Raw genomic sequence first — 22,057 nt, 5'->3', positions numbered from 1 at the left:
AGTTATTTTTACAGTTTTGACTCTTTTGGTCCTTAAGAAAACCATGAATGACAAATTTTCCCCAAACTTTTGCTTATTTGACAGAAATAACTCAATAATGAGTCTTATGTTACAACTTGTTTATTTTTAACCCTTATATGGTAGTTTTTCTTAACTTGTTAAGTGTAATACATCCTAGATCACATGTTTTTCTTCTTTGAACTATAGACCTTGAAATCCCTTTCATTTTTGGCACATAAATTCCATATAAACACAAAAATCACACACATCATAAAAACACACATAGATCTACACATTTTACTTGTATCCCCCCCCCCCCCTAAAACATGTGAAAACCGAAAATAGAGGGGTATGAACTCACCTTTTCTTGTGGATCTCAGTTTTGAAGAATAAATGAAAGAAAATTGTGAGATCTTTCGGCCTAGCAAGCTTCTTGGTAGGTCTTTGGCTTAGATGGGTTTTAAGAAGCAAGATCACGAATTTTGCATGAGTTAATGGAGATTTTTGAGGTAATCAAGAAGTTAAAAGTATGGATCAAACAACAACTTACCTAGGATTAGTGATATTAGGGAAAGATCTTCTTGGAGCCCTTGTGATTTTCGAAAATTTGGAGGAAAAGTGAAGGTGTTCTAGAGAGAGTTTGAAGAAACTTTGCAATGGTGATGGGGGGTGTGTGTGTCTTGGCCGAAATAAGACGAGGGGAGAGAGGAGAGAGTGAGATAAGTTGACATGCATGGGAACATGAGAATATTGCATGGATACCCCATGTATAATTATAAGGTGGCACCATTAAAAGTCAACTCTCCCCCCCCCCTTTTTTTGTAGTTAGGCCAAGAGAGGGAGAAAGGAAAGAAAGGCTTGGGTGTTTTGTTTTTGAATCCATAATATGAGGCCTAACTTGATGATTTTCGGCCCATTGGGCCTTTAGAGTAATTCGAGGCCCAAAATACATCAAAGGATAAATTTTATGGCCCATTAGGGCTAATTAGATTCATTATGGCCCAATAAGGCCCATTAAAGATAACTTATCCATTCTAGGCTTACGAGGCCCAAAATATTATGTTTCATGCAAATGGGTCTAAATCAGGGCCCATTTTATAATTCTAAGCCCCAAAAAGTCAAATTGGAAGCTTATTGGTCCATTAGGCCCAATAAGGAAATCCCAGTCTAAAATGGACTTAATCCGGGATTTTTAGGGTTTCCAACCTTTTTTTGACTATTTGAATGTTTGTATGGAGTGTTTGATTGTAACATCCTGTAAATTCAGAAGTAAAGTTGAAGGGCTAAAAGTGTAAATAAGAAGGTCAACTCGGCGAGTCGATGGATAGACTCGGCAAGTCGAGTCGCGTTTCAGGTCACGTGTTAAGTGACCAACTCGGCGAGTTGGTGCTGTGTGGAGAAAACCCTAATCCTGGGGGTTGAGCCCTATATAAAGAACATAATACCCTCTCCCAGCCTCTTTAATCTCCCTTGAAATCCAGAAACCCTAACATTCGTTTGTGAGAGAATTAGAGAGCATTTGGACCTTGAAGGAGTGTTTGTTGAAGAGATCCTTGAAGACTAAGAGGCTTGGAGCAAGGGGATTTGCAAGGTTTTGGCTTATTCTTCTGTTGGAGTTTTCTCTTGAGGTAATGATTCGTTGCTTGAGCTGTTATCCATCTAGATTTATCATTTTGTGGAAATTTTGGGAGTATATCTAGTGTTATCTTGAGTTTGGAGGTTGGATCTGGGGTTGCTACTGTTGGATAAGGTGTCTAAGTCCATAACTTATTTGGTATATACTTGACCCGACCGGCATGGTCCATTTGGGTTGCATCTCATCCAAACTATTATGGATAATTTTATGAGAGTTGTACACATATGTTTATTAATATATTATGAGTTATAATATATTAATATGAAGTTACGTTATTTAATTAGTTTTAGTCTTAAATTAATTATGAATTAATTTAGAGATTAAAAGGAAGACTAATTAGATTATGGGCTATTTGTTTTATATAGTGTGGGCTAATACTCATTTGTTAATGGGCTAGGCTTATGTGGAAGTCCATGGATGATCCATGGAGCTTTTAACCCATGGATCCTTGGAAAGGAAAAGACATGGGTTATTAGGGTTTCACCCTAACCATGCACACTATATAAGCATGCTTATGGAGCATGAAATGGAGCCTAAGAGGAAACTAGTGAACTAGTGTGTGTGTGCATGTGTGTGGCCGATTTTATACAAGGTGTATACTCTCTCAAAGTTTTCCAAGAGTTTGTGGTGTTTGTGATTCCATTTGAGGCATTCACACTATTGGTGCTTGGCCCTCAAACTCCTTAGAACCAAACTCACCAAAAGGTATGTAATCTCTTCTAACTCTTTTATGTTGAAATGTTCCCCATGCCATGTTAGATAGGTTATAAACCTTGAAAAATTATTATTTTGCATGTATTTAGACAAACATAGATCCAAGGTTTATTAGGGTTGTATGCACACTTAGGAAGTGTTAGATTGCTCAAAACCCAACAGCTACCTCATATGTAGTGTAGTGATGATCCAAAGGAGCATAAAGTCCCTGTTCAAGAGTTGTTGATGGAGCCTTTTAGTCCTAAACCCTAGCCCTATAGTATATTATGCTTAGATCTCCTTGGATTCACGTAAAGTTTGCCACTTTACATGATGGATGGCTTGTAGAAGAGTAGATCTATGGATTTGAGACCCTGCATGGCTTGGAAAGCCTCAATATGGGTTAAGAGCTAGTGGTACTCGACGAGTCACATGGGTGTACTCGGCAAGTTGCTTGAAGATAGGCAGCAACTCGAAAAGTTGGAAGAACAACTCGGCGAGTTGGTTTAAGATAGCCTTGGACTCAGCAAGTCTGTTCTTTAACTCGACGATTCTAGTAGTGAGGTCCTAACCTTTCCTGGTTGAGCTGTGAATCGGTGAGTGAAGGGACGACTCAGTGAGTTGAGCAGGAAGTGACTCAGAGTTCGGGGGACTCGACGAGTCTTGGGGAAACTCGGCGGGTTGGGTCGCGATATGGGAGTTTTCAGAATTGAGGGACTCGACAAGTCAACGGGCTGACTCGGCGAGTAGGGTCAGTCAGGAAGTTTGACTTTGATTGAGGACTTTGACTTTGACCAAGAGTTGACCAGTTGACTTTCAGGGGTAATTTGGTAACATTTGGTATTTATTGAGTTCGATCTTCTAGTATTGTCAGTGGTGGAGTTCGTGTCAGAAGTTGGAACAACGTGATCTTATCTTTTCAGTCAGCAGTTGCAAGGTGAGTTATCCTCACTATATCAACAGGGTCTAAGGCACCAAGACTGACCCTTTATCGAATTGTAATCCGGGTATCGTTGTTATGTTTTTGCTTTTCTATGTTTGCATCCTGGTAGTTAGGATGGTATATGTTAGGTACCTGGTTAAGGTCGGTATCCTGGTATATAAGATGATGCTATGCTAGTGACCGGTTAGGTCGGTATCCTGTTTAGAGTATGTTATGTTGTGTGATCTGCTAGATCGGTTTGATTGGATGTGAATTGTTATATGATTGTATGTTTATGTGCACATGGGTGTTTGACTGGGGTTGGGTTGAGGTGGGTCCTGCTTTGTGCTGTAGGCCAACATACCCAGGGCGCACCGGTTATCCCGAAGGCCCAGCGAGAGGTCCGGATAGGCTGTAGGCCCCACGAGGGCGAACCAGACGTGTCGAGGCTCGGAGAGTGGACCAGGCCGACTGAAGGCCCGATGCGGGCGGACCAATCATACTGTAGATTCAGAGAGTGGACCAGGTGTGTTGAAGGCCCGGTACGGACGGACCAACCACACTGCAGACTCGAGGGATATGGCTAGACTCGCAGCGTGGACCAGGTGGACTGAAGGCCCGGAGCGGCGGACCAGTCACACAGTAGACCCGAAGTGCATGGCTGTTCTGTTCGGTTATGATATGTTATGCGTGGTATATGTGGTTGGTATTTTGGGGGGTATCTCACTAAGCTTTCGGGATTACAGTTGCGGTTTAATGTTTTTCAGGTACTTCAGGAGACCGTGGCAAGGCAAAGGCGTGATCGTACCGCTCCTCATGTTTATGTTTTACGATATGGTTCTGGTAAGACTTTGATAATAATTGTATTGAAAACCTTTTTGTGATAATTTAACAAAACTGGGTTGTTTTTGAAAAGTTTAAATTGGTTTGAATTTTTAGAGTGTTACAAGTTGGTATCAGAGCCTTGGTTTGAGTGAATTGGAGGAACATTCGTGTGAATCCAGTCTCAAATCAAGGAGAGTTTTCAAAAGAGAATTTAAAATGGTTTTCAAAATGAGTAAAAGAGGACGCGGAGGTACGATCAGCCAGAGCCAGTAAGTAGCCCCAAAATACCATGCAAGTTATTAGTTTACGTGTTATGATATAACAACATGCTAGTACTAGGCTAGGGATCTTCATGAATTGCTTGATAGTGTTGCCTGATTTGTGATGCCTGCTAGCCTAGGGTGTCTTTCTGTATGAGATTTCCAGTGTTCCTCTAGGAGTGAGGGTTGGGTGCTTTGTATGCCTATTCTTCACTAGGGTGTTGTGGTGATACTTGGTATAAATATGGGTAGGTGTGGAGGGTAGTATGGGTCCGTACTACTGAAAGCACATGACCCATATGCGTATCAAGGAAGTCACAACCCCTAAGGTGATGTTGAGAGTCGGTTCCCGGGTTAGTGGGAGGTATCTGATGTCTGCGGTATTTTCTTTCAGTATGGTGGTTAGGAGGCATGCTGGGAGTGGATCCGAATAAGGATTGAGAGCAGGAGAGGGCGGTCGGGGTGGGTCGGCACCACCCGAGGTTATCGGTCAGATGAGCACAGACGAGTTGGATGCTAGGATTCGTGAGATCCTGCATGATGAGGTTGTTACGATGTTCTGAGCTGAGTTGTCAGAACTGTTTGGGTCGATCAAGACCGCTATGGTTGAGTATTTTCATTAGCGTTATGCAGCTCTTACAGAGACGGCTGCCGCGGGAGCTACAACGGCTGTAGCAGTGGTAAGGGGAGGAGCCGGTAGAGGTTTTCAGTATCGGGACTTCGATAATACAAAGCCCCTACCTTCCATGGAGTTCAGGACCCGATTGTTGCTATGAGATGGTTTTCAGACGTGGAGGGGTGTTTTTCACGTGCTCATGCCCTGCTGATCAGAGGGTGAGGTGTGCTCTGAACATTTTGAGGCTTGGGGCGAAGGATTGGTGGAGGTTGACCACGGGATCGTATTCTGATGCGTACTAAGCTGCGGTTTCTTGGGATCAGTTCAGAGAGATGTTTAGTACTCGCTATGTTCCGCGATTTGAGGGGAGAGAGATTAGCTCAGGAATTCCTGGAGCTGAATCAGGATTCGGAGTCGGTGACGGAGATCACTATGATGTTCACTAAGAGGGTGATGTTTTGCCCTGAGTTTGTTTCTAAGCATGCCTAGATGTCCCGATATTTGAGTATGTTGAAGAGGGATATCAGGCAGTTTGTGTCTACGCAGAGGTGCAAGACATTGTTGGAGTTGCAGGAAGCTGCTAGGCGGCGGGAGTTGGAGATCGAGTTACAATTGAGAGAACAGAGGTAGGCTCCGGTACAGTCGCAGCCGACGCCGAAACGGTCTAAGACCGTTGATTTCAGTTTGAGCAGTCAGAGCAGTCGCACTTGTGAGAAGTGCGGGAAGGGTCATGCCGGAGCTTGTAGATCCGGTGGTGCGTCTCGCAAGTGCGGGAGAGAGGGGCACTACGCGACGGATTGTCGTCAGTCAGCCCTAGCCCAGGATATGAGGATTTGCTATCAGTATCATCTGGTTGGTCACATGAGGGCCAACTCTCCACAGCTAGTTGGGAGGTCGGTGCAGGCTCCAGCACCGGCCACGTTGAGGATTACGGGTGGAGGTCAGGGTGGAGCAAAGTCCCCGAGGGCTCAGTGTCGTGCTTTTCAGCTTACAACAGAGGAGGTTAGGGCAGTGCCGGATGAAGGTGCGGGTATGTTTCTTTTTTTATATTCTGTTATCTTGTGATTATTATGGAGTATTGTATATCTGCTAGTCTTGTTGTGTGATTTTTGGTATTGTATTTGTGTTCCTTGAGGGTTATGGTATGGTTAAGGGTTTTGGTATTGGGAGTTTCGTTGGTTATCATCCATGGGGTTTGTTAGTGGGGAATCAGTCTTTTGGTCAGAATGTCGGGTAGCATCTGCAGTCTGAAGAGTGGTTTGCTGAAGGTCGGCCTTCTTTCAAGTCCGAGATGATCAGTGTTGATATGTGACTTTATGAAGGTTGTTCGTTATATTGGGAATCAGTTCGCGTGTAAGGGAATGTGCTGTGTAGGGATGTTAAGGGAGGTCGGTTATGGCGACTGGTGGTTGGTAGTCAGAGCTCTAAGTGGGGAGAATTGGTAATTCTCCAGAAGATCGACAAGCATGAGAGATTGATTAGCTGTCTGGTATTTAGCGGCGGTACTGTCAACCAAGAGCGTAGGCTGGTATGAGCAAGCAACATGCAAGCGGGGCAGTATACAGACCAAGGGTTTGGTAAAAAGGGCGATTGATTGTGGAAGGACTAGGATCAGGCCAGGATTGAGTATGTAGGATGGAGTTAGAGTTCGGAACCCCTAGAGGGCTAGAACAATATGCATGGGAGAGTTTTCCAAAGGGATAATTTGGGATGATAAATGTTAGTCGAGCGGTCCGGACAGACTGAAGGCCGGTGGACGTACCAGTTAGGCCGAAGGCTCGGGGACGGTCCAGACAGGCTGAAGGCCCTGGAGGGCGTTCCAGACATGCTGAAGGTTTTGAGAGTGGTTAAGATAGGCTGAAGGCCTGGTAAGGCGGTCCAGTCATGCTAAAGACTTTGCATGTGTTGATAGTAGGGACAAGCATAACCGGGTACCCGCTTATTTTAGCTGGAACCGGAACCGCTCCCGGAACTGGCGGTTCCAAAATTATTGGTATTGGAACCGGAACCGCTTACACCGGTTCCTAGAAATTTGGAACCGCTCCTGGAACCGCCAAGACCGGTTCCGGTTCCGGGTACCCGGGTTTTTGAATATTAATTTTTTTTAATTTTATACATGCCATTGAAATTAACTTTTATAAGTAATAGGAATTCAAGATGTAAACTAAAACAATTAAAAAAAAACTTGATCTCAAAACAACAAAACAACAACAAATGGAATTTAACAAGTCCACAACAAACTACAAAACATAAACAGTCACAAAACAACAAAAAAAGAAAGCAAAACAACACAAAACAACAAAATAGAAACAACAACATCATCGAACTTTGCAATCAGAGAACCAGTCACATTCCCAACTCGAATCAACTTTGCTGCAATCATAAAAAAAAATATTGCCAAAATAAATCAAAACCATATAACAAAAGGGGTGGCAATGGCTTCTTCAGGGAAAGAAGCAGAGCCCTAAACAGTAACAGATGCAATAATCGAAACAAGAATGACACTATCAACATCATTTCCCAAGATACAAATGCAAGAACACTATCTACATCTTCCATGTCATCATTTGGAAAACAAGCCACAACAACAACATTTATAGATGGATCACACAATTTTTCTACAACTCTTAATAGGGAATCAAGATGTTTTATCCTCCCTGTTGACTGTCCATTCTTTGGATTGATCTACTTTTCCACCTGCAAGTTCTTAAAAGCAAGATATCCATGGAAACTTGATTTGTATACTCAAGAACTGGTAAACCAAGTGATGCTCTTGTTGCATCAGCTACTTGGAGATGATGAATGTGTAGTTGTTCCTCAATTCCTACATCAAGAACTAATCCCAACTGATTACACGAACAAAATCATGACAATGTAACCATATATTACGTAATGACGTATGTATTAACTCAAATCAATATAGGGGATAACCTTCTATGTACATGACATTTGGCATTGGCCAGTAGATCATTGTTGCATTATGAACTTGTGAATTTTCAATTATTAAAGAAAATCTAGGTTTGGAGGGAAGGGATAACTTAAATTCTAGCTGCTGTGAACAGAATCATCACACCACAACACTATCACGATTTAAAAAAGAAATACAGAGAAGCAGAAAACATACATTGGGATGAGAAATGATGCAGTCGGCTACTGAAGCTAGGGTTCAAGCAACAGGTAAAGCATCACCGGTGTAACCTCTAATCGAAGCACCAACTCCTGTTGGTACAATCAAAACGCCAGTGTATTATCTCTTCCACTGCAACAAAATACAATATATGAATATCAATCACAAACACAAATGAAAATTCACACACATACTACGACGACATATAAGAGGAAAAAGTGAGTATCCGGTGAAAGCTTCTACATACCTTGTTAGACAAATAAGAATTCGAACATGAGACTCGAAGAATAAAGGAGTTTACCGCCAACGGTGTTAAAGAACAGATAAGTGTGGTGTAGGGTGTTGCCGGAGCTTTCTTCGGAGCCGACGCTGCTTTCTTCACGACAACCCTAATCACAAATCAGAAAAACATAATTAATCAAAACTATCAACAGATTATGTTACATAAAACGAAAACAACATAAAAATTCAGATGGTGAACACAGATGAAGCTTCGATTGAGCCGACTGACTAAGAAAGTAGTTGCGATTGAGCCTTCGACATTGACGAGAGTGACAACGAGAAGAAGAGAGTGTAGTGTGGGGTGTCGGCGTTTTTTTGGTAAGAATGAATCACTAAAACCCTAAAAACGACTAAGGTGTAATCAGATATAAGTTCTTTTTCTATTTTTTTTTAAAAAAATCACAATAATATAAAAATTAAATATATATTTTTTTAGAATAGGCGAGTACCCGTCGGTTCCGGTTCCGGTTAACCGCCGGTTCCGGGTACCTGGTATTGGAACCGGAACCGGCGAGTATCCAGCGGGTATCGGTTTTGTAAAAATGAGAATTGGAATCGGAACCGTTTAAGGCGGTTCCGCAACTTTAAGAACCGGAACCGGAACCGCTTAAGGCAGTTCCAGTTCCAGAACCGGCAGTTCTAAGGCGGTTCCGGTTCCGAAAGCAGGTACCCACTTCTGCTGCTCATCCCTACTTGATAGATATGTATGAGGAGATGGAATGAGTATGTTACGATGTGATAGCATCAGAAGGTCTGGCCCCAGGTATTGATCATGATTAATGGAAGGTAGTGCATGAACTCGAGAGTCCTTGCGAACAGATTTAGAGCATGTGTGGTGCATGGAATAGCGGTTATGCTAAAAGGGAATGGTGTAGCGTTGGGCGAGCACCGTGGCACTTGTTGTAGTGACAAAGCGACCAAGTAGATTTCCTTGGATAAGGAAAGGGAAATGTATGTAGCTCCGAGAGGGAGTGTAAGTTCACGGAAGTGAAAGTAGTAGCGCGGAGGTATGATTGAGGTGTTCCAAGCATGATTATTGAGCAGTGTGTTTGCGTCGGTGGTATGGAATCACATCCGGGTTGGATGTCTGCGGAGGACACAGAAGGAATTCTGAGGGTGTAGAGCCAAAGAGGCTCGGAAAGGATGCAAGGATGGAGCCTTGGATTCCCAGTTTGGTGTGAACAATAAATTACGCATGTAGCAGTAATTCATCATGGGGGATGTTTAGATGTGTCGTCAGTACGTCGGGTTTTCCCAACCCGAGAATGCTAGAGCTAGTTCAGCATGTGTATGTGATTGCGGAGGAGAACTCATGGGAGTTGCTCTAAAGCTGAAGGATGTGTCATCCCGTCAACATGGAAGGGATAGAGTTGGACTCAAAAAGGGAGCAGGTTAAGTCTCTGCAGTGGATTTGGTGAAGGATATGGCTAACAAGGAAAATGATAGCAGTGCGGTACCGGATCGGGATCCCGGTGGTTCAAGGTTATATCTAGCTCGTAAGAGTCAAGTGATTGTTGTGATCTGGAACGAGTGAAGTACCATGGAGTGGTACTTGGTTGATAAGTGTGGTTATCAGAGGATGAAGCTGGTGGCCAGCTTGAGGCGGTGGTCAGGACACCGCAGGGCAAGAGTTGGTTTCGGGTTTCGAAGGTAGTGTTTTAAGGAACCTAGTTTGGTTAATGCCAGGTGGTGCATTGCGAGAACAGTTTCTGGAGTTGTGTTGCCGCAGGCTTTGAGGACGAAGCCTAATTCAAGTGGGGGAGAATTGTAACATCCTGGAAATTCTGAAGTAAAGTTAAAGGGCTAAAAGTGTAAATAAGAAGGTAGTGCATTAACTCAAGAGTCCTTGCGAATAGATTTAGAGCATGTGTGGTGCATGGAATATCGGTTATGCTAAACGGGAATGGTGTAGCATTGGGCGAGCACCATGGCACTTGTTGTAGTGACAAAGCAACCAAGTAGATTTCCTTGGATAAGGAAAGGGAAAAGTATGTAGCTCCGAGAGGGAGTATAAGTTCACGGAAGAGAAAGTAGTAGAGCGGAGGTATGATTGAGGTGTTCCAAGCATGATTATTGAGCAATGTGTTTGCGCAGGTGGTATGGAATCACATTCGGGTTGGATGTCTGCGGAGGACACAAAAGGAATTTCGAGGGTGTAAAGCCAAAGAGGCTCGGAAAGGATGCAAGGATGGAGCCTTGGATTCCCAGTTTGGTGTGAACAATAAATCATGCATGTAGCGGTAATTCATCTTGGGGGATGTTTAGATGTGTCGTCAGTACGTTGGGTTTTCCAACCCGAGAATGCTAGAGCTAGTTCAGCAAAAGGTGTGTGTGTCAAGGGACGACTCGGTGAGTTGAGCAGGAAGTGACTCAGAGTTCGTGGGACTCGACGAGTCTTGGGGCGACTCGGCGAGTTGGGTTGTGATATGGGAGTTTTCAGAATTGAGGGATTCGACGAGTCAGCGGGCTGACTCGGCGAGTAGGGTTAGTCAGGAAGTTTGACTTTGATTGAGGACTTTGACTTTGACCAAGAGTTGACCAGTTGACTTTCAGGGGTAATTTGGTAACATTTGGTATTTATTGAGTTCGATCTTCTAGTATTGTCAGTGGTGGAGTTCGTGTCAGAAGTTGGAACAACGTGATCTTATCTTTTCAGTCAGCAGTTGCAAGGTGAGTTATCCTCACTATATCAACAGGGTCTAAGGCACCAAGACTGACCCTTTATCGAATTGTAATCCGGGTATCGTTGTTATGTTTTTGCTTTTCTATGTTTGCATCCTGGTAGTTACGATGGTATATGTTAGGTACCTGGTTAAGGTCGGTATCCTGGTATATAAGATGATGCTATGCTAGTGACCGGTTAGGTCGGTATCCTGTTTAGAGTATGTTATGTTATGTGATCTGCTAGATCGGTTTGATTGGATGTGAATTGTTATATGATTGTATGTTTATGTGCACATGGGTGTTTGACTGGGGTTGGGTTGAGGTGGGTCCTGCTTTGTGCTGTAGGCCAACATACCCAGGGCGCACCGGTTATCCCGAAGGCCCAGCGAGAGGTCCGGATAGGCTGTAGGCCCCACGAGGGCGAACCAGACGTGTCGAGGCTCGGAGAGTGGACCAGGCCGACTGAAGGCCCGATGCGGGCGGGCCAATCATACTGTAGATTCAGAGAGTGGACCAGGTGTGTTGAAGGCCCGGTACGGACGGACCAACCACACTGCAGACTCGAGGGATATGGCTAGACTCGCAGCGTGGACCAGGTGGACTGAAGGCCCGGAGCGGCGGACCAGTCACACAGTAGACCCGAAGTGCATGGCTGTTCTGTTCGGTTATGATATGTTATGCGTGGTATATGTGGTTGGTATTTTGGGGGGTATCTCACTAAGCTTTCGGGATTACAGTTGCGGTTTAATGTTTTTCAGGTACTTCAGGAGACCGTGGCAAGGCAAAGGCGTGATCGTACCGCTCCTCATGTTTATGTTTTACGATATGGTTCTGGTAAGACTTTGATAATAATTGTATTGAAAACCTTTTTGTGATAATTTAACAAAACTGGGTTGTTTTTGAAAAGTTTAAATTGGTTTGAATTTTTAGAGTGTTACAAGTTGGTATCAGAGCCTTGGTTTGAGTGAATTGGAGGAACATTCGTGTGAATCCAGTCTCAAATCAAGGAGAGTTTTCAAAAGAGAATTTAAAATGGTTTTCAAAATGAGTAAAAGAGGATGCGGAGGTACGATCGGTCAGAGCCAGTAAGTAGCCCCAAAATACCATGCAAGTTATTTGTTTATGTGTTATGATATAACAACATGCTAGTGCTAAGCTAGGGATCTTCATGAATTGCTTGATAGTGTTGCCTGATTTGTGATGCCTGCTAGCCTAGGGTTTCTTTTTGTATGAGATTTCCAATGTTCCTCTAGGTAGGCCTGTGCATGGGTCGGTTTGGGTCGGTTTTGACCTAAAACCGAACCCAAACCGATGATGATCGGTTTCTGAAAATTTGAACCCAAACCGAAAACCAAACCAATGGGTTCGGTTTATCGGTTTTCGGTTTTAAACTTCGGTTTCATGGTTCGGTTTCGGTTTTTTAATTCAAACCAAATCTCAAACTTATTTCTTAATCTTACCTCAACTCACTAACTATATAATGGTGAGGATATGTGAAATTTAGGTATCCCAAGCGATGTGGGACACAATCAATGTTGGGGATAATAGAAAGAAAGAGGGTGGCGAAGTTATATATAAGAAAATAATGGCTAAGTTTTGGTAATGGGGCGATGTGGAATGTATCTAACTATTTGGTAAAATAAATGGAGGAAAAAGACGCTAGCAAGTTTCAAACCTGCGCTGACTCATACAATCACCCAATGTGTTAACCACTAGAGCAACGCATCTATTTGTGTTTATAACCCAATGACTACGTATATATACATATATAAATCACAGAATACATATAATATATGAAATTCGGTTCGGTTCGGTTTCTATCGGTTTTACCAAACCCAAAAACCGAACCCAAACTGAAAATTTCGGTTTTTGAAAATTCTAAACCCAAACCGTCGGTTTATGCTTCGGTTTCGGTTTTTTGGGTTCGGTTTTGTCAGTTTTTGTCGGTTTTTCGGTTTCCGGGTTCGGTTTTGCTCACCCCTACCTCTAGGAGTGAGGGTTAGGTGCTTGGTATGTCTGTTCTTCACTAGGGTGTTGTGGTAATACTTGGTATAAATATGGGTAAGTGTGGAAGGTAGTATGGACCCGTACTACTGAAAGCACATGACCCATATGCGTATCAAGGAAGTCACAACCCCTAGGGCGATGTTGAGAGTCGGTTCTCGGGTTAGTGGGAGGTATCTGATGTCTGCGGTATTTTCTTTCAGTATGGTGGTTAGGAGGCATGCTGGGAGCGGATCCGAATCAGGATCGGGAGCATGAGAGGGCGGTTAGGGTGGGTCGGCACCACCTGAGGTTATCAATCAGATGAGCACAGACGAGTTGGATGCTAGGATTCGTGAAATCCTGCATGATGAGGTTGTTGCGATGTTCCGAGCTGAGTTGCCGGAACTGTTTGGGTCGATTAAGACTGCTATCGTTGAGTATTTTGATGAGCGTTATGCAGCTCTTACAGAGACGGCTACCGCGGAAGCTACAACGGCTGTAGCAGCGGTAGGGGAGAAGCCGGTAGAGGTTTTCAGTATCGGAACTTCGATAATACAAAGCCCCCTACCTTCGATGGAGTTCAGGACCCGATTGTTGCTATGAGATGGTTGTCAGACGTGGAGAGGTGTTTCTTCACATGCTCATTCCCTGCTAATCAGAGGGTGAGGTGTGTTCTGAACCTTTTGAGGCTCGGGGCGAAAGATTGGTGGAGGTTGACCACGGGATCGTATTCTGATGCGCACCGAACTGCGGTTTCTTGGGATCAGTTCAGAAAGATGTTTAGTACTCGCTATGTTCCGCGAGTTGAGAGGGAGAGATTAGCTCAGGAATTCCTGGAGCTGAATCAGGATTCAGAGTCGGTGACGGAGATCACTAGGATGTTCACTGAGTGGGCGATGTTTTGCCCTGAGTTTGTTTCTGAGCAGGCCCAGATGTCCCGATATCTAAATATGCTGAAGAGGGATATCAGGCAGTTTATGTCTACGCAGAGGTGCAAGACATTGTTGGAGTTGCAGGAAGCCGCTAGGCGGCGGGAGTTGGAGATCGAGTTACAATTGAGAGAACAGAAGCAGGCTCCGGTACAGTCGCAGCCGACGCCGAAACGGTCTAAGACCGTTGATTTCAGTTTGAGCAGTCAGAGCAGTCGCACTTGTGAGAAGTGCGGGAAGGGTCATGCCGGAGCTTGTAGATCCGGTGGTGCATGCCGCAAGTGCGGGATAGAGGGGCACTACGCGAGGGATTGTCGTCAGTCAGCCCTAGCCCAGGATATGAGGATTTGCTATCAGTGTCATCTGGTTGGTCACATGAGGGCCAACTGTCCACAGCTAGTTGGGAGGTCGGTGCAGGCTCCAGCACCGGCCACGTTGAGGATTACGGGTGGAGGTCAGGATGGAGCAGAGCCCCCGAGGGCTTAGGGTTGTGCTTTTTAGCTTACAACAGAGGAGGTCAGGGCAGTGCCGGATGCAACTGTATGTATGTTTCCTTTTTGATATTATGTTATATTGTGATTATTATGGAGTATTGTATATCTACTAGTCTTGTTGTGTGATTTTTGGTATTGTATTTGTGTTCATTGAGGGTTATGGTATGGTTAAGAGTTTTGATATTGGGAGTTTCGTTGGTGTGCGATGACGATGACGTAGGATGGCGCGATGATGAATGGCAAGGGAGGCCAATGATGGTTGTAACGATGATGGTTCCGACGATAATGTGAAGCGCTAGGTTTTACAAAGAGTAAGTTTGGCGAGAAAGACAATTTAAAAAAAATTCAAATAAGCTGCATAGTAAACGTTGATTTTAAAAGTTAGAATGATAAACTTTGTAATTTTTTTGGGCTAAAAAGATGTCACCTCGACAAAAAAAAAAGACTTTTTTATTATTACAAGGGATATCATATCCAAGTATCCTTAAATTATGATTAAATGATTTGTGTTATTTCATAAGTAATACATGATTAAATAGTTATTTATACAACCCAAAATGTTACAACCATTTCTAAAGATAACCAAACAAGAGTTTGTCTTATTCTTGGCCCATTCCAGGCTTATACCCAAAGCCAGCCGTGAGGTACTTTGGTGTAGGTTATCAAAACGCCACCTCTTCCCCTAAAATGAACCCCCACGCCATTGTCACTATCATCTCGACATTAACACAATTCATCAAACCCTAGAATCGTAAAGGAAACCTAGCCCCCATAGCTTTCTTCACAGTTCACCTCCTCAAAGATCTCATCGGTAATAAATCAAATTATTCTTTGCTTTATACTCTTCGTATGCGACCTTCTAATCTCTTTCTGTACGCATTCTCTATATTATATATCATAAAAATTTCTCTACGCATACTTTGTTGTTGTATATTTACGATTCTTTTAGTCGACGAGAATTGATTTTTCCATTTCGCGTGTTTTTCTGGTCCTAGTTTCGAAATGGTTTCAAACAGTTCATCGCAGTTCACGTACGTATATCGATTGTTTAAGTGAAATCGTTATGGTTGGGGTTTAATCGTTGATTCAATCATTCATCGGCAATAGCTTTTCTGAACATAATAACATTAGTTAATACTCGTTGATGCGTGCTTTGATTATTTTTTAGTAATTTAGATATGTTTTCAAGGTGTTGATCTCTGTTTTCTCTATCTATATTGATGCATGGTTCAATTTGCCTTTCCCTAACGAAAAATGAAATTATATGAACTAGATAAAAAGATACGAACCTCTTAATCTATCTAGATTCGTGTGTGTGTGTTGTGAGAAGTCACTTATTTCGTTCTTCTACTGATTAAAATTGGTTTCACACAGTTCACCATCGGACTTTATGCTTCCTGGAAAGAGATCAGCTGGAGGAGAGGTAGTAGTGGATGAATCATTGATCAAGAGAACTAAGATTGACAGCTTGATCTCGTCTGCCGCCACCACCACTGCTGCAGCCACCACAAGCACCGGGACTTCTTCAACTGCTGTCACCATGGGAGGAGGAAACAACCCTAATGGTACCACCAATGGTAAAATGCCCATTGGTGGTGACTCAAATCAAACAGATATTGATGAAGATCTTCATAGCAGACAGCTTGCAGTTTATGGTCGGGAGACTATGAGGCGGCTATTTGCATCCAACATTCTAGTCTCTGGGATGCAGGGCCTTGGAGCTGAAGTTGGTGAGTCTAATATACATGTTCATGTGTGTTTGTCCAGTTAATATGACATATTTATGCCACTATTTGGATGAGAGCTTATATAAATACATGAGAACCCTTTTATCATCATTGATAATTAAATAAATGAATGCTTGAAGGGAAGTAAGAATGCACACAGACATATTTAGAACACCATATTTCTATTTCTTAATTCTTACTAGAAGTTGCCTTGTCTATTGCTTGTTGTATTTATGCCCTGATTTGTACTTTGCAGCCAAGAATCTTATTCTTGCTGGTGTCAAGTCTGTAACATTGCATGATGAGGGAAATGTTGAGCTGTGGGATTTATCAGGCAGTTTCATTTTTACTGAAAATGATGTGGGAAAGAACAGAGCTCTTGCTTCCATCCAGAAAATGCAAGAACTTAACAATGCTGTTGCTATCTCTACTTTAACAACCGAATTAACTACAGATCAGCTATCTCAGTTTCAGGTACTCATTGTTTTTAGTTCCCTCTTTAATTTCATTTCTATATTTTTTACTTCTGTTTGATTTATGCCTAGGTTATTCCGTTTTCTTCTACACATCTTACAATATCAATGTACTTGCACTTTCTTTTGTCTCAAGGGTCAATCAGATAACTGCATTGTCATCCTATCATATGTATCTATATAACAACTTCTCATTTATTGCTTCTAATCATCAATGCCACAAGTCAATTCCATTTGTCTACAAGGATATTATCCAATTTAACATATTCTAGAAGTTTATTTAACTTTACAATTCTTATCACAGGCTGTAGTCTTCACTGACATCAGTTTATCGAAAGCAATCGAATTCGATAACTTCTGCCATAAACACAACCCTCCAATCGCATTCATAAAATCCGAAATCAGGGGTCTTTTCGGAAGTGTCTTTTGCGATTTTGGCCCTAAATTCACAGTATCCGATGTAGATGGAGAGGACCCACACACAGGCATCATAGCATCCATAAGTAATGACAATCCTGCCCTCATCACAAGTGTTGATGACGAACGTCTCGAGTTCCAAGACGGGGACTTAGTCGTCTTTTCTGAAGTCGATGGAATGTCCGAATTAAACGATGGAAAGCCCCGAAAAGTCATAAATGCAAAACCATATTCGTTTAGCATTGAAGAAGATACAACAAATTATGGAGCATATAAGAAGGGCGGAATTGTCACTCAATTAAAACAACCGAAAGTTTTGAAGTTTAAGCCTTTGGAAGAAGCAATTAAAGATCCCGGGGAGTTTCTTCTTAGTGATTTTTCGAAATTTGATCGCCCTCCGTTTTTGCATTTGTTGTTTCGGGGTCTGGATAAGTTTGTTTCCGATTTTGGAAGGTATCCAGGGGCAGGATCGGAAGAAGATGCGCGGAAAATGATTAATTTGGTTAATCAAATGAATGAAGAATTGAAAGATGGAAAGATTGATGAAATTGATGAGAAAATTGTTAGGAGTTTTGCGTTTGGTGCAAAGGCTGTTTTAAATCCTATGGCTGCTATGTTTGGTGGTATTGTTGGACAGGAGGTTGTTAAAGCTTGCTCAGGGAAGTTTCATCCACTACTTCAGGTTAGTTTTTAGGGTTAACCTCAACTTTGCTTTTTTCCTGAAAAAGACCTTACATTTTTTCTGATTTGGCCCTTTTAGTCATTTTTTGTAATAAAAAAGCTGTAAAACGTGAAGGTTTTTTTGGGAACAACAAAAAAAGTTGAGGATTTATTTGGAAACAGTTAAAAGGTTAAGGTTTTTTTTTTGGAAAAAACAAAGTTGAGGGTCTTTTTGGGAAAAACTAAAAAAGTTGTGGATTTATTTGGAAACAGTAAGAAGGTTGAGAGTTTTTTTTGGAAAAAAAGACAAAGTTGAGGGTTTTTTTTGGAAAAAAAGACAAAGCTGAGGATTTATTTGGAAACAGTTAGGAGGTTGAGGGTTTTTTTTTCGAAAAAAAAAGATAAACTTGAGGGTTTTTTTGGAAAAAATACAAGGTCTTTTTTAGAAAAAAATATAAAGATGGGGTTTGATTCGGAAAAAAACAAAAAAATATTATTTTATAAGAATAACCCTAGTTTATTTATTTATTTATCATATTGTTGTTTTTGTCTTTGTTTGTTACATTGGACTGGAGAAGGGCAAAATGGTCAGAAACTGAAATATATATTTTTTAATTTTTTTGTTTACAGTTTTTCTATTTCGACTCCCTGGAGTCTCTCCCCATTGAGCCTCTAGACCCCAACGACTTAAAACCCTTAAACACACGATACGATGCTCAAATCTCAGTCTTCGGATCCAAACTCCAAAAAAAACTGGAAGAAGCCAAAGTGTTTGTAGTGGGGTCGGGTGCACTCGGGTGCGAATTCCTAAAAAACCTGGCCTTAATGGGCGTCTCATGCGGCCCATCCGGAAAACTCACAATCACAGACGATGACGTCATCGAAAAAAGCAACCTCAGCCGTCAATTCCTCTTCCGCGACTGGAACATCGGTCAAGCAAAGTCAACCGTAGCCGCCACAGCCGCCACCTTAATAAACCCAAACCTCAAAATCGAAGCCCTCCAAAACCGGGCCAGCCCCGACACCGAAAATGTCTTCCACGACACCTTCTGGGAAAACCTAAGTGTGGTGGTGAACGCGCTTGATAATGTCACTGCCCGGCTTTATATCGATCAGAGGTGTTTGTATTTTCAGAAACCGCTTCTGGAATCGGGGACTTTGGGGGCGAAGTGTAACACGCAGATGGTGGTCCCGCATTTGACTGAGAACTATGGAGCGTCGCGGGACCCACCGGAGAAACAGGCGCCGATGTGTACAGTGCATTCGTTTCCGCATAATATTGACCATTGTTTGACTTGGGCGAGGTCGGAGTTTGAGGGGTTGTTGGAGAAGACGCCTGCGGAGGCGAATGCGTATTTGGGGAATCCCGGGGAGTATACTGCTGGGATGGAGAAAGCAGGGGATGCTCAGGCGAGGGATAATTTGGAACGGGTTCTTGAATGTTTGGAGAAGGAGAGATGTGAGTCGTTTGTGGATTGTATCACGTGGGCCCGCTTAAAGTAATTTTCTTATCTCTACAATACTCTTTCTTTATACTAGTATTATATCTATTTTATGTTTTTTTATTAGAAAATTTTTACTGAGCTGTTGATGGGAAATGACTTCATTTTCATGATATATATATATTTTTTTGCAAAAAGTAAGTATTGCAAAAGAATTTTTTTATGAAAAGGGTGGTTTGTGAACGAAGTATTTTTTGTTTGGGTTAAGCTAATAAAGACTTTATGTTTTGTGTTTTTTTTGGATTCAACGTTATCTTTATTTTTTTCATAAAAAAGGCCTTATGTTTTTTCATTTTTTCTGAGAAAAACTCTCAAGCTTCTATATGTTTTCAAATAAATCCTCAAGTTTTTTAGTTTTTCCTGAAAAAGCCCTCATGTTTTACAACTTTTTTTTGGAGAAAAATGACTAAAAGGGCCAGGTTGGAAAAAATAAAAAATGCGAGGTGTTTTTCATGAAAAAAGTAAAGTTGAGGTTTAATCTGGAAAAACACAAACTATAAGGTCTTTTATGAGATGAACCCTTTTTTTGTGCAAAGCTGTTTAATCAGTGTTCCCCTCTAGTTTTTTATGTTTTATTTTTTAGTCAACATTTTTTTAAAATTTTTTCCAAAAGCTGAAAATGATTATTTTTTCCACTAGATGTCTCATCATTTTGGCAAATTGTTTTCTGCCAAAAACTACCAAAAAAGTAAATTTTGCAAATCAGTCTTTTCCCATGAAATTGCTTAATTAGCGTTCTGCTCTAGAAAATTTTCATTGTTTTTTCGGCTAAATTTTTTTTTTTTTTTTCCGCGAAAATGGCATTGCTTTTTTAGCAAAATGACATCATTTTTGTGATTTTTTATCCGTAAAATCCCACTTCTCACCAGAAAATTTGTTATACTTTTTTTCCGTGAAAATGACACTTTTTTGCCATGCTTTTTCCCACAAAAAAAAGTCCTGAAAAATCAAATTTCGTAAAAAGCGTTTATCGAAATCCAATTGCAAAACAAGTCATTTTGTGTTAATAGCTGATAAGTCTTATTCCATGGTTACTTTTTAAGCTTAACCCTAACATATAATGCATTAATTAAGTAGAGAATTCAGGTAAAAATACCACCTGATTTAACTTTTTTGCGTCCAGGTTTGAAGACTACTTTGCTAACCGTGTAAAACAGCTAACATTCACATTCCCTGAAGACGCAGTCAACAGCAGCGGGTCCCCATTCTGGTCCGCCCCAAAACGTTTCCCCCGCCCTCTCGACTTCTCAGTCAACGACCAAAGCCACCTCAACTTCGTAATAGCCGGTTCCATTCTCCGGGCGGAATCATACGGGATTCCGATTCCAGACTGGGTCAAATCCCCCACCAAATGCGCCGAAGCCGTTAGCAAAGTCATCGTCCCTGATTTCGAACCCAAAAAAGACGTCAAAATCGTAACCGACGAAAAAGCCACCAGCATGTCCACCGCTTCCATCGATGACTCAGCTGTCATAACCGACTTAATCAAGAAACTTAAAGCCTGCCATCAGAAGCTTCCGGAAGGTTTCCGGATGAACCCCATTCAGTTCGAAAAGGTATTAACACATTCCAATTCCTTTGACAGATTCTGTTTTAATTGTTTTTGTTAATTTATAGGATGATGACACGAATTACCACATGGATTTAATTGCGGGACTTGCGAACATGCGAGCGCGAAACTACAGCATCCCGGAAGTCGATAAACTGAAAGCGAAATTCATCGCCGGAAGAATCATCCCCGCCATAGCCACCGCCACCGCCATGGCCACCGGATTTGTCTGTCTGGAGCTTTACAAAGTCCTCTCCGGGAACCACAAAGTGGAGTCCTACCGCAACACTTTCGCCAACCTGGCACTCCCGCTGTTTTCCATGGCGGAACCGGTCCCACCGAAAGTCATCAAACATCAGGATCTGACGTGGACTGTGTGGGACAGGTGGATCCTACGTGACAACCCGACTTTGCGTGAGCTTCTTCAGTGGCTTAAAAACAAAGGTCTGAATGCTTACAGTATTTCGTATGGGAGTTGCTTGTTGTTTAACAGTATGTTCCCGAGGCATAAGGATCGGATGGATAAGAAGATGGTGAATTTGGCTAAGGAGGTGGCGAAGGCGGATTTGCCGAGTTATAGGAAGCATTTTGATGTGGTGGTGGCTTGTGAGGATGAGGAGGATAATGATGTTGATATTCCTCAGATTTCCATTTATTTCAGGTAGAGTGTCTGTCTTGTTGGTTTTTGGTTTTTAGTAACTGGTTGGTTGGATGGATATGATGGTACTTATAAACTAGTAAAACCGAGGGGTGTTATTGTAAGATTTGTCTTTTCTTTGGGACATGGTTCGATTTCCATATATCATGTTTTCCTTTTGTTTTTAGATTTTTGGGCTTTTTGTGTTTGGTTAGTCCCCTGTTTGTTGTTGACACGACAAACAAGTTGTGCTGTGTTTGGCGTCCCAACAGACATGTCATGAAATAAAAAGATGAAAATTGCAATTTTTGTCTGATGTAAAAGTCAAAAACGCCCTAGCTTTTTAACTGAAAGTAACAAATGATGAAACGTAACCATAATATTTTGATATATTTGTATAGATTCTAATGCCTATATGAAGCCCCCTTGATTTTGCACTTAAATGTTAGGTTAATTGTTGATTTTGGTCCCCAAACAACTCTCAAAGTACATTACTACATTACTAGTCTTGCAACTTCTGGATGGAGTTGACATGGGATGGTGTGTTTTTGTGGGAAGAACCAGGAGGGGACCCTATTTGACCATAATTTCTTTATTTTTTAGGGATAATTATTTAAATGACTATTATCAATGAACGCTGTGCCATTTTTATTTATTT

General features: G+C 42.0%; 1 protein-coding gene and 1 long non-coding RNA gene across 3 annotated transcripts; one reads left to right on the top strand and one right to left on the bottom strand.

Moving 5' to 3' along the window:
* Positions 1–7,303: 7,303 nt before the first annotated feature.
* On the bottom strand, positions 7,304–20,358 carry LOC145010784 (uncharacterized). The gene is made up of 4 exons (XR_013663898.1): positions 20,313–20,358; positions 8,327–8,468; positions 8,077–8,211; positions 7,304–7,776 (listed from the first exon to the last, which is right to left on the bottom strand). It is a non-coding gene; the product is annotated as an uncharacterized LOC145010784 (long non-coding RNA).
* LOC145010783 (ubiquitin-activating enzyme E1 1-like) lies at positions 15,065–21,586 on the top strand. 2 transcript variants are annotated; one of them, XM_078969319.1, is made up of 7 exons: positions 15,065–15,245; positions 15,809–16,164; positions 16,418–16,635; positions 16,939–17,733; positions 18,342–19,210; positions 20,337–20,769; positions 20,831–21,586. In XM_078969319.1, the coding sequence occupies exons 2-7, from the start codon at positions 15,825–15,827 to the stop codon at positions 21,425–21,427; spliced, it is 3,252 nt and encodes a 1,083-aa protein (XP_078825445.1). In that variant the 5' UTR covers positions 15,065–15,245; positions 15,809–15,824; the 3' UTR covers positions 21,428–21,586. The 2 variants fall into 2 exon arrangements, with proteins under 2 accessions (XP_078825445.1, XP_078825444.1); XM_078969318.1 differs by lacking the exon at positions 15,065–15,245 and adding an exon at positions 15,324–15,465.
* The last annotated feature ends 471 nt before the right edge of the window (positions 21,587–22,057 follow it).

Source organism: Lactuca saligna, chromosome 8 (assembly GCF_052625555.1).
Source record: "Lactuca saligna cultivar CGN05327 chromosome 8, ASM5262555v1, whole genome shotgun sequence".
Lineage (NCBI taxonomy): Eukaryota > Viridiplantae > Streptophyta > Magnoliopsida > Asterales > Asteraceae > Lactuca > Lactuca saligna.
The sequence above is the reverse complement of the archived record's forward strand: the minus strand, read 5'-3'. Positions and strand labels throughout refer to the sequence as shown.

Coding starts and splice junctions, on each gene's coding strand:
- LOC145010783 (XM_078969318.1), top strand. CDS start 15,437: ATGGTTTCAAACAGTTCATCGCAGTTCAC. Junction 16,165..16,417: donor GGGCCTTGGAGCTGAAGTTG/GTGAGTCTAATA, acceptor TGTACTTTGCAG/CCAAGAATCTTATTCTTGCT. Junction 20,770..20,830: donor ACCCCATTCAGTTCGAAAAG/GTATTAACACAT, acceptor GTTAATTTATAG/GATGATGACACGAATTACCA.